At 33.7% G+C, this 12,885-nt stretch overlaps 1 protein-coding gene across 2 annotated transcripts; it reads left to right on the top strand.

The window, feature by feature from the left end:
- Positions 1 to 7,496: 7,496 nt before the first annotated feature.
- LOC113358553 (putative glucose-6-phosphate 1-epimerase) lies at positions 7,497 to 12,156 on the top strand. 2 transcript variants are annotated; one of them, XM_026602151.1, is made up of 9 exons: positions 7,497 to 7,796; positions 8,631 to 8,705; positions 9,129 to 9,185; positions 9,265 to 9,425; positions 9,520 to 9,660; positions 10,460 to 10,562; positions 10,690 to 10,789; positions 10,875 to 11,128; positions 11,738 to 12,156. In XM_026602151.1, exons 1-8 carry the CDS (start codon positions 7,701 to 7,703, stop codon positions 11,087 to 11,089), a joined length of 948 nt encoding a protein of 315 aa, XP_026457936.1. In that variant the 5' UTR covers positions 7,497 to 7,700; the 3' UTR covers positions 11,090 to 11,128; positions 11,738 to 12,156. The 2 variants fall into 2 exon arrangements, with proteins under 2 accessions (XP_026457936.1, XP_026457935.1); XM_026602150.1 differs by having other exon boundaries at positions 11,682 to 12,155.
- The last annotated feature ends 729 nt before the right edge of the window (positions 12,157 to 12,885 follow it).

Raw genomic sequence — 12,885 nt, 5'->3', positions numbered from 1 at the left:
TTCGTATAGTTGAGACCAAGTAAACTACCCCTAGTTACCTAGTTTCCTCAGTATTCCTGCGCCTTCAACTAATCTGGCCAGTGCACGTGATTCCTAAGATAGAGTCCACTATATTAAGTTGTTTCACTCAACTATTTTGGATCGTATTCAGAAACAGTAAAGGACTAAACTGTATTCGGTAACTGTTCTCTCAATCTCAATAAGTAAATCAGAGATTTTTGTTGAGTCAAACAAAGGTTATTCTGTTTAATGTAATAACCTCATTTGTTTGGTTAGATCTACCAAGATATAGATTATCGAGATAATAAGATCTAAGTATACAAAGTATCAGATTCAGATCTTAAAGAAGACTGCCAAATGATAGCTTGCCCGATCTGTACGACTAGCAATAAGTTGTTTATCAAAAGATAAACAAATCTAAGTTGGATCCCAGCTGATCAAGTATGTGCATGAAGTAAATCACAAATATAAGAAACCAATAAAAAATCTTTTTGTCTTTAAATCTTCAATGTCCTCTTTGTACCTGCACAAATAAACTTGATTCCACTTACGATCGATCAAGCAAAGAATGGAGTCTGTTAATTAACAATGGATGATCACAAGTCTATCATCAGATTTAAAAAAGATATGAGCTACCATCAAACCTTGATCTAGTTTGAGTGACCTTATATCAGAAGAGAAGGCTCTCAAGAATAATCAAACTATGTGCAATCAAGATCTAACAACCGTTAGTCAATCAAATAAATAATCGAAAACTAAAATAACAACGCAAATTATAGTTTCCCACCAACGGTACTATCTATACGTTTCTTGATCCTATAGAAGTTTCTAACCTAGCGGATGTAATTTCCCCTTATTAGGTTACTCTTCTCTCCAAGATAGTATTACAAGTAATACTATTAGTTTTAAGAAGAACAAACATCATTGTTTATATATTACTGTAGATTGGACACTAAGGAATTTCCATAACCGAAAATAATCTCAAGTATGCAATATCTAACCAATATCCAAGTATTATACTGAAATCCCTCATGGATGACAACTCAATATTACATGGTATACAAGTATACTTTACTCATATATATTCCAGAGTTATGCTTTCCTTGCTGGAAAAGTAAAACATATATATTTGAAGATCTTAAAAGAAGTTTCTCAAACATTTCGGTTTGGGATCTCACCTTGAGTATGAAGGAATATCTTTGACCAATAAAAGAATAGGATTTTACACATATTCAAATTACTCATTATGTCGAAAATTTTGAACTTTACTAAATAGCAAACTCATATTCCGAAAACACAGACCTTAGATAATATGTGAAACCAGAAATATAACTTTTCTATACAGATTGGTCCTGCTAGAGATCCGATATAAGGATCGGTCCATCTATAGATCCCCAATAGAGGGATCGGTCCTGCCATAGATCCCCAATAGAGATCGATTGCTATAGATCCACAATAGGAATCAGACCACCAATCTCATTAATTCCTTTCAACTACGAAACAAGTTTCACAAGTCTACTTCTTTAAAATCATATAGTTAAACATAGTTTTCTAGGCATGAAATCAATCTAGGTTCATTACACAATCTAGTAGCAAATTACAAAGATACTGTCTATGTTGTAATGACGAAGTTCTAAAGATAAGTGTTATACTTCGTAATTAGATATACATAAGTTGCGATACAACTTGTATACTCTTCCCTGACACTTTGATCATAATAAAATGATCAAGTCTTTAACGGTAGAGTTTCATATATATAACCTCGAATGTTTTGTTTTCAATATGAACGACTTAAAAGTAACGTAGATATAAATGGAAATAAGTCAATTCTTGTATTGCTAACCGTGAACAGAAGGATGATGTGTTCGTTGATGTCGGTACGTCTTCGGATTCTCCAGGTCTTCAGAGTAATACTTGTATGTCTCAATATTTTTGTACTTCCTAGTCTAACATAATGAAGTTGAATCTAGTAATCTAATCAATCGACCTTGAGTTTTGAAACAAATATGACAACTGATCTTGACATACCGACGCTTGGCGGGTACAACCGAGAAATACTCTAACACGTATATAATATTTTCTTATAGGTGATGTACTACATACCTTAAGTATTCCTTTGTTCATTCTCTTTCATTTTCTTTTCTTGATCTACTGATTATTTGTCTTCAATTTTTTTTTTGTTTCGTTTCTTTTTCTCAGATCACTTAATTTATTATGCATAACTTGTTATGCACCCTTTTCAGTCTGCTGCATAAAAAGTTATGCAAGTATTTTATTTTTTTGCATAACAAGGTGTGCATAACATGTTATATGCATAACTAGTCATGCATAACATGATTTCTAAAAATGAAAATTCCCGCATAAATATTGTGGATGCGTACCAGAGTTTTCCATTCTTCTTTTTAGCAAATCAGTCATTTTCTTGGTTCTCATCTCCCATTCTCTATTTTCTTCTTCCAGGTCATCATCAACACAGACAAAAAAAAGAAGTTAAAATCATAGAGAGATCTACAAAATAAATAAATAATCAAAATACATGAAGTCCAACCATGGTTACCAAAGTTTTTATGCTTTGTCGGCTCAACAAGTTTTTCTTCCGAGTCTTCATCTGAAGAATACAAAAAAATCGAAGAAGCAATCAAGAAAAAACAAGAAATATATCAGAAACAATGCATGCATTAAAGAATAAAAGCTATTGAAGTAGGTTTCTTACATGATTTACTTGTTTTACTTGGTTTTTCAATCTTAATCGTTTCCGCTGATATTGTTTTATCCATTGCTCAAACTAAATGAACTCTAAGTAGTTTTTAGGGTTTGGTAACTACTGGATATTTTGTTTCTTGATGAAATTATTTCAATGATTGGTCGAAAAATTCTAGAGTTTCCAAAGAAAAAGATGAATCGATCATTATGTTTTTTAGGATTTTCGAGATATTTTTCCCTCTGAAAAGAAATGAAATAAATGTTGTGAAGGGAAGTTAAAGAAACTACCTTTAACACCACCAAGAGTAATTATGCGTTTTTCCGTACTTTTTATATGAGTGTCACAAAAAATGAAAAATGCTTTGGACCTGACAGTAAGTTTTTTTTTAAAGTAAATCGCACCTCCCTCTCTCTCCCAGTCTCATAAAAGAAAAAAAAAATCCCTTGAGCCTTCTTCATATTGCTCAGATTTAGTCCTTTGGGGCTAGATTTGAGCAAGGATTTTTAGCTTTTTATGAATAACAATAATTTAACTTATATTTTTAGGTTTTATTTTTTGTCATTTTTGGTGTCTATGGACATATTTCTTCGTTATTTGGGCGATCTTTTCTTCGTCTTTAGGACAATTTTCTCTTCGCTCTAATATCGATTCTTTCAAATATCCAAGGTATTTCTTGTCTTGCTATTCTCGTATCATCAAGAAAATTAACGATTATACTCGGCGTCGCTTTAGATTTATCTTTAACAAGAGGGATTCAAGGCATCCGAATTCGTCTGGATCTACAAGATTTTGGGAAAAACACTCTATTTTATTTGGAGCATCTCTTATTGAAGAAAATAATCATTTTAAATGGTCGGAGTTGATTCGCTTCGCACCATAATTCATCACTACTACATCTACAAAATTGGATGTCTTTGCGGTTCATGGCTCTTTCTCTTTGCGATGTACCTGCATCATTTGTATTTGGGTTTTGATTTTCTTGTATTTTGGTGATTTTGATAATAAAACAATTATGTAATCATTATTTTGGTTTTAATAAATTGAAATGTGACTCCCCTTGGCCTAATTTCACATAGACTTGGTTGACTATTAGGCCACTAATTTGGGAAATTAGAGGAAAAAAAGAGTGTGGACTGTCACTCCAGGTAATAAATGTCTTTTTTTTCCAGTAAAAATGAAAATGGAAAAAGGAAAAACTGTTGTAACCTTAAGACACCACAAATGAAGGGAGGCTCACACTAAAAGTTTCATCCTTCTCTGATATCTTTCTCTTTATATATAAATAGAGATGACCAGAAGAAAACCACCTTAGTGAAAATATTTTCTCTTCCAAGAATCAAAATATTTTCTTAGGGCTTTTATGCTTTGTCGACTCAACAAGTAATCAAAATACATGTAAATAGAAGTCCAACCAGAGTTACCAAAGTTTTTATGCTTTGTAGGCTCAACAAGTTTTTCTTCTGAGTCATCATCAGAAGAGTACAAAAAAATTGAAGAAGAAATCTAGAAAAAAAAAAGAGATCTATTAGAAACGACACATGCATTAAATAATAAAATCGATTGAACTAGGTTTTCTTACTTGATTTACTTCTTTTACTTGAGATTTCCTTCTTAATCGCTTCCGTTGATATTGTTTTCTTCATTGTTGAAACTAAATAACTCTAAGTAGTTTTTAGGGTTTGGTAACTACTGCATATTTTGTTTCTTGATGAAATTATTTCAATGACTAGTCGAAATTTTGAGGGTCTTCGAAGAAGAAGATGAATCGATCATTATGTATTTTAGGATTTTTGAGATCTGTTTCCATCTGAAAATAAAGGAAATAAATGATGTGAAGAGAAGTTAAAGAAACTACCTTTAACACCACCAAGAGTAATTATACGTTTCTCCCGTACTTTTTATATGGGTGTCACAAAAAATGAAAAATGTTTTGGGCCCGACAATGATTTTTTTTTTAAAAGTAAATCGCTCCTCTCTTTCTCCCCCAGTCTCCTAAAAGAAAGAAAAAACCCCCAAGAGCTTCCTTCTTCATCTTGCTCAGATTTCATATTTCTTCGTTATTTGGGCGATCTTTTCTTCGTCTTTAGGATAATTTTCTCTTCGTTGTAATATCGATTCTTTCAAATCTCCATGGTGTTTCTTGTCTTGATATTCTCGAATCATCAAGAACATTAACGATTCTACTCGGCGACTCTTTAGATTCATCTTCAACAAGAGGGATTCAGGGCATCCGGATTCGTTTAGATCTACAAGATTTTAGGAAAAATACTCCATTTTATTTGGAGTATCTCTTATTGAAGAAGATAATCATTTTAAATGGCCTAAGTTGATTCGGTTCGCACCATCATCCATCACTACTACATCTACAAAAATTGGATGTTTTTGCGGTTCATGGCTCTTTCTCTTCACGATGTACCTGCAACTGGTATCTTCATTTGTATTTGGCTTTTAATTATCTTGTATTTTGGTGGTTTTGATAATAAAACAATTATGTAATCATTATTTTGGTTTGAAAAAATTGAAATGTGATTTCCCATGGCCTAATTTCACATGGGAAAATTAGGCGCAGGCCCAGAAAAAATAACATTCTCATTGTCAGGCCCACAATTAATTTTAGGTACCGTGACACCCATAATTATATGAAATTATTAAAAATGTCTGCATGACGGATTATGCATCTGCATGACGGGTTATGCATCAGGGGTATAATTGACAACACAACTTGGATATAACATATCTAAAAATCCGCGCCTTGGAATTTTACAAATTTTATATCGTTGGAAATCTTTTTAAGAGAGCTACGCAACGAGTACAAACAAGAATATCAAATTTTTGTTTTTCACGAAAAAATCGGAGGTGAAAATTTTCGAAAACTTGATACATAACTATTATGCAGCCACCAAAAAAGATGCATAACACATTCTGCAGACGCATAACGAATTATGCAACCATTTTCTCCACTGCATAACTAATTAAGCATCTGGATAACAAAGTTATGCATTTATAACAAGTTATGTAACCATTGTTTTGGTTGATTTTAGTGCGTCCATAAAAAAAATGATGCATAATGCAGTATGCATCCCATATTTACGGATGTATATCAGGTTATGCATCTATTTTCTCGATGCATAAAAGATTGTGCAATAATTTTCTCGATGCATAATGCATCATGCAGTTATATTTTCGGATGCATCCATTTTCACGACTGCATAACATGTTATGTAGATATTATTGTAGGTGCATGAGAAGTTATGCAGCCTTCTTTTTTGTTGGTTTCAATACTAAGAAAAAATTAACTACATAACGCGTTATGCAACCATTCTCTGGACTACATAACAAGTTATGCAAAAAAAAAGAAGGTTGCATAAATTTCCATGCACCTACACTAATAGTTGCATAACTTGTTATGCAATATTTTTCTTGACTGCATGGCAAGTTATGCAACAAATTTTATAGATACATAAAAAGTTATGCATCCATATTCATAGCTGCATAAACCAACACCATATGTACAACCTTGAGTTATCTATGGAAACATTACATTTGGGAACAAATATAATATACCTTACACAAATATAAATCACATGCTGTTTCATAATCATACAATACAAAATTGTCACCACTAGTTCGGTAATTGGGTATTAAATAGTTAATATAGCTTACATTCAAAAGTAAAAACCAAAGCATCAGGGTCATTCACATAGAAATGAGATAAAGAAAAATATCCATGATATACTCATGTAAACATGAAAACCAAATGAGTATTCAGTGTAACCATGGCCATCAAACTTATCCCGAGATACAACCTGAATAACTTGTGATCAGGAGCATCAAGTTATGCAAATAATTTTTGTTTTCCTTCTTTTCTATTCATTTTCTTCGAACGAACGCGAAGATGTTAAAAAAAACGAAAAAGTGTTAACTGCAAATGCTTGATGTACATAACATGTAACTAATTCATTTAGCACTTTATCAACATGAATCTACTACAACGATAACAGAGTTTTTTTTTCTTAAGATGACCTGTGTTTTAGCACCACAGATGAGATATATAACATCAGCTTGAAACTGAAATCTAGTGGGTGAGTAATTACCGTTTCTTATCCATCCAAAATTGTCAATACATTATTGTCGCCTGATTAATTAACCACACGAAGAAACAAATCAAATAAAAACCTAATTTGTAAAAATAACACGCAGAAGTATGAAAATCTAATCGAAATTCATGAGTAAACAGTGGGTAAGATTATTACAGACCTCGAAAACCATTGTTAAGTGTGACTGAAGCAATCGAATATCCCAGAATTGATGAAGAACTTTTGGTGGTGCAATTTCAGAAGAGAAACTAGGGAAAATAATTACCAAAACAGGAGTATATTTCGATTTCTTATTATCAATTTCAACAAGACGATAACTTAAAAGAGAAACAGATCAACGGTATGTTATTAGGTTTAGAAACCTAAAACCAATAACCATGAAATCGAATGTTTCTTCTTCGGAAAATCACCAGTTTTCTCTTCTCGCCTTTCTTGGCTCATGAAATCTTACAATTTTTAAATTTTGGATTGCGGAATAAGAATTTCCCCGAATATAGGTGCGCACATGAATTTTTGCGACTGTGGATTTGAGAATGAAGTTTATTGGGAAAATGGGTCTGGTGGTAGTTTTCACATTTCACATACACTATTGGGCCGCTAATTTGGGCAAATGGAGGAAAAAAATAGTGTGGACTGTCACTCCAGATAATAAATGTCTCTTTTTTTTCCAGTACAAATGAAAATGGAAAAGAAAAAACTGTTGTAACCTCAAGACACCACAGACGAAGGGAGGCTCACACTAAAAAGTTTAATCCTTCTCTGATATCTTTCTCTTTATATATAAAAATCGAGATGACCAGAGGAAAACCACTTTAGTGAAAATATTTTCTCTTTCAAGAATCAAAATATTTTCTTAGGGTTTTATGATTCTATAGAGAGAATTACAGACAAGTGTGAATATGTCCACCACCACCGATAGGGTTCCTGTTGAGGTTTGTAAGGGAATTAATGGTCTTGAGAAAGTCATCTTAAGAGAAGTTCGTAGTTCGGCTGAGGTAATATACTAATCTTCTTTCGTCTTTCTTGATTTCCAAATTGTAAATGTAGTGAATCTTAATTTAATCTGTTCGGATCTGATTTTTGTAATCTTTGATTAAGTATTGGAATGTTGAGTAATTGTTAGGTTTTGGTTGAGAATTCATAACCGGATTTGGATTCATCTGATGATGATGAATCGGATTAAAATTTTGTGAATTGGATTTTGATCGAATGCATAGGTTTAGTGTGATTGATTCGGATCTGATTTTCTGCTTGACGAAATTGATGTTTGATAGTTAATGGATCCACATTGTTAAAGTAACTGTAAATTTGATGTTCCTTTGAATTGATTGTTGTTTTTGTACATTAAGGGGAATTTTCTTCTTGACTTCAATTATTATCTGTTTCAGTAAGTATCTTGTAGTTTCTGGTTGTTTTCGTTTATTCAGTTCATTTCTTGGTTTCTTGGTAAGTTTCTGAACTTTTTGATGCCAAGTGACTGTCAGATTTTATGTCAGTGTAAGCAGTGAAAACGTTCTTGGTTTGCTCTTTTGATACTTGATACATTTTTGGTTCTTGGTTTTACATCTTTCAATATTATTTTGTTTTGGATCCATTGGGTAATTTAGACTAGGAAATATAATTCATACAGAAAGGACATCAAAAACATACTTGAGCACTGTAAACATTGATCTGTTTCTTCGAAATAATAGTTGTGATTTCTGTTTGCTTAGTTACTCGGTAGATTATTTTTCCTTTGAACTTAGTTATCAAGTTTCCATTTCTTACAGAAAGACAGATTTGAGTAGGGTGGATCAAAACTTTCTGACGATCACACTTTTTGTTCATAGGTATATCTGTATGGAGGTCATGTGACGTCTTGGAAGAATGACCATGGGGAGGAGCTGCTGTTCGTCAGCAGTAAGGTACTGGGAGTTTTTCGGAGTTCAAAACTCATGAAAATGATAACTTGTTAACAATGACCGCATGGATACTTCTAGGCAGAAACACTTCGACAATGTATTTTATTTTCAAAGTTGTTGGTGGTGTTTTATTGTATTTTTATTAGTGGAAATTGAATTGAAAACTGAAATTATTCAGGAAAACTGAAATTACGATCTCGCATCCGAAAACTAGCAGTTCGACCTGTCAATCTTCCAGGACCTAGGTTCTGATGTTAGTATGTGTTTTCTTTTTCTGGAGGATTCATCTATTAAATAGATGCCCTACATTTGATATTACTCATTCTACTAGTTTACCACTCAACATATTACTATCACGTGTATTTTTCCTATCTATTTTTACATCTCTTTATTTCTTACTTGAATATATATGTATTGCATGTACAGGCCCAATTTAAGCCCCCAAAGGCCATTCGTGGTGGCATTCCAATATGCTTTCCTCAGGTTTGTGCTTCTAATCTCATCTTCTTTCTTTTAATGATACATATTGAGTTGTTTCAGTGAAAGTAACCCTTATGCGCAGTTTGGAGGTCAAGGAAATCTTGAACAACATGGGTTCGCAAGAAACAAGATTTGGAGCATTGAGTCTGATCCACCTCCATTTCCAACTGTTAACTCCAATAAGGCTTTTGTTGATTTGATTCTCAAACCGACCGAGGATGATATAAAGACTTGGCCTCACAGGTAGATCACACTTATGTTTTGCCAGATTAGTATCATGACTGTTTACCAGCTTTTTAGTTTTTCCATTTGACTTGGTAGTTTTTGGTCATTGCAGTTATGAATTTCGTCTAAGAATTACTCTGGGTCCTGGTGGAGATTTGATGCTAACATCCCGCATCAGAAATACCAATACTGATGGGAAACCGTTTACTTTCACATTTGCGTATCACACCTATTTCTCCGTTTCTGATATAAGGTATGTAAATACCTTGCTTACAGTTGGATTTTCATATTCATTGTTTTCTTTTTGTTTTGTTCTGTTTTTTAATTACATAAACTATTACACCTAGTTCGCACAAATTTTTCAATAAGCTTCAAGATATTTCATTTTGTAATTTGTATTGCCAAACAATTCCCGTTTTCTTATCTTCCCTGATTATGTATAAGCCATCGTCTAGTTTGTCATCATTATTCATCATATTTTCTCATAGATGCTAGTTGTTATTTTTAGATACATAGTTGTTTTTTTTCTTTTTGTGATGTGGTAGATATTGGTTGAACGAGCCATGAGATGATGTTGTCTGGGTTGTGGGGCTGTTGTGCTTCTGGTTGGGAGGCCAGGGGATTCGTTTTGCGTGTAATATGATAAGATTGACGTTTCTCATCTTCCCCCAGCTGAACATGGACTCCTATTAGTTTAAGACCTCCCGTGGTTACGATAGTTTGAAACTGCTCTTACAGAGTCATGAATTTGTTATGAAGCTTTCTATACAGACAAAGCCTAGTGGATGTGCCCTGAGCTCCTAAGGGAGTTTGATAGAATAACACTGGATCGTTAGGTCAAACCATATAATTGTCTAGATTATGATGGCAGAATAAGATACACTGTTGGTGTTGTTGATCAATTATTCAAGTGATTAACTGGTTGCTATAATGCTATTAACCTTAGCACCTATTCAGTGTTTGATGAGAATTATTGCAGTTTTTAGATATATCATATATGCCAGTGTTTATACTAATTCTAAATTGAGCTGGTTTTGGTTTGCTCTTTTCAGTGAAGTAAGAGTAGAAGGACTTGAGACAATCGATTATCTGGACAACTTGCAAAACAGGGAGCGATTTACTGAACAAGGAGATGCCATAACATTTGAGGGTGAAGTAAGTACACTGCTTGTCTTAACTTTGTGTCTGGCATCTGATTTCACGAGTCAGAATTGGTTTCATCTCTTAATATTCTTACCGATTGTTATCTTATTTTTAATTTGCTTACTTTTTTGTGGTAAAGGTGGATAAGGTGTATGTAAGCACACCTACTAAAATTGCAATTTTGGACCATGAGAAGAAGAGAACATTTGTGTTGCGGAAAGATGGACTTCCAGATGCAGGTGAAATATCATTTACCTATTGCCTTCAGAAATCATTTAAAGAAAACAGGCCAATCAGTTGTCATTTTTTCTTTCTCTATTACAGTGGTATGGAACCCTTGGGACAAGAAGGCAAAGGCTATGGCTGATTTCGGGGATGACGAATATAAGCATATGCTGTGTGTGGAGGCTGCAGTGGTGGAGAAACCCATCACCCTGAAACCTGGAGAGGAGTGGAAAGGAAGGCAGGAACTGTCTGCGGTTCCTTCCAGTTACTGCAGCGGTCAGCTGGATCCACAAAGGGTTCTCCAGACCAGTTGAAGAAAGATTCTATCCTTTCCGGTGCCATATCCTGTACAGGTAGCATCTCGGAAACCTTGACTGATCAAGAATTTTATGGGAAACATTCTATATGGTGACTTCTGTTAGGAACTTGATTGTTGTTTTCAACATTGTTGCATCACATAGTCCACATTTATTGTTAATTTTTCTTCTGGAAGGGTTTGCCTAATGACTAATAAGACCCTTTTTCTTCAAAAGAACTCAGCCATACACACACAAACTCAGAGGAGTAGGATTTGGCCGCCCTTAATTGAGCATCTGGTGAATCGAAGTTTAGTTAGATGATTGACTTCGCCTAATAATACCTTTCTTCAATTTTTCTTTTAATCAGTTCCTTGTTAAAATATAAAGAAAAAACCCCTCTGTAGGTCTCTTAGGCATTCATATACAAACTCAGATGAGTAAGATTTGGCCTCTCTTAATTGAGCCTCTGATGAATCGACGCTCAGATTTTAAGTTTTCTGTTGAACACATACATTTATGCTAACATATGAGACCTGAAAAATTCTGCATGTTTAGTCAAAGACTTATACTCTGCGAGACCAAAATTTATATGGTTCTTTTTCTGCAGAGTGTATGTCAAAATTCTGGAATTGGAACTTGACAAGTGAATGAATTCTGGCCCAGGTTGTCTTCTCTCTTTTTTTTTTGCTGGCAAGGGGTGGGGAAGGATTCGTCAGTGCAGAAGTTTCCATTAAATAAAAAATTTTCTTCTTTTTTTTTTTTTTTGATTTCTCTATGGACTATACTACTCTACTCGGCAAAGTCTAAAGGCCAAATATCGCTTTTATAAGACGAGATAAAAGAATCTCTGGCAACCAGTAACAGATTTTTTCTTCTTTTTTTTGTATACAATTTTTCTTTCTCTTCTATTCTTAAGAACATCATAGAAGGGGATCGATATCATATGGGGTGGTAGTCATGTGAAAGCTTTGGAAACCCATTTTCACCTACTGCTATGAACTATGGACTTTTTTTTTTTCGCCATGTCAAATCCCAGAGTGTTTGGTGATTATTATATATATAAAATCTTGTATTTGCTTTAGTTTAATCTGTGCTATTTTTCAAGGTGTTGTATTATCTGATGTAGTCACTAGTCATATACGTGGCTTTCGTAGTCCATAATTCTTTGCATGATTGGTAAATAATTAATATTGGGTACATTAATTAAATACCCCTTAAATATAAGGTCTTCATAAATACCCCTCCATTTTATATAAATACACCTAAGGGGTATATTTTAAGTGGATAATGAAAATGAACTAGTACATTTTTGGATAATGAAAATGAACTAGTATGTTTTTGACGCATCAAAACGTTAAAGAAGGTTGGATTGACTTAATATAGGTTTAGATGTGCCAAAAACTAGATCCTAAAAACCTAAAATAAACCCGTTAACGGTATTTATATACCCCTTAAGGGTATTTATGAAGACCCCTAAAAAGGAGGGATATTTATACCATTTCCACATTAATATTCACGGAGCATCATGCACCTGCGATTTGAATAGTTTAAATTTTGATAACCATCGGTTTTGACTTTGCGGTCTATAAAATTCCAGTCTGGAAAGAAGAGGGGTGAAACCACCTTAGTGTAAAGAAAATAGCCAATCAGTATTTCTTCTTTCTGTAACGCCTGATCACAGACGGTTTAAGTCGGGTATAAGTCATGCAGATGAAGAAACAGAACGGGTTCATGCATTCTGCATCATGACATGGATATCCTTGAACTTTTTCTTAAGATATCGTGTCTTATAATAGGAGCTACTTAGATGA

This window comes from Papaver somniferum, chromosome 3 (genome assembly GCF_003573695.1).
Source record: "Papaver somniferum cultivar HN1 chromosome 3, ASM357369v1, whole genome shotgun sequence".
NCBI classification, from domain to species: Eukaryota; Viridiplantae; Streptophyta; class Magnoliopsida; order Ranunculales; family Papaveraceae; genus Papaver; species Papaver somniferum.
Note: the sequence above shows the minus strand (reverse complement) of the source record. Positions and strands in the feature narration are given on the sequence as shown.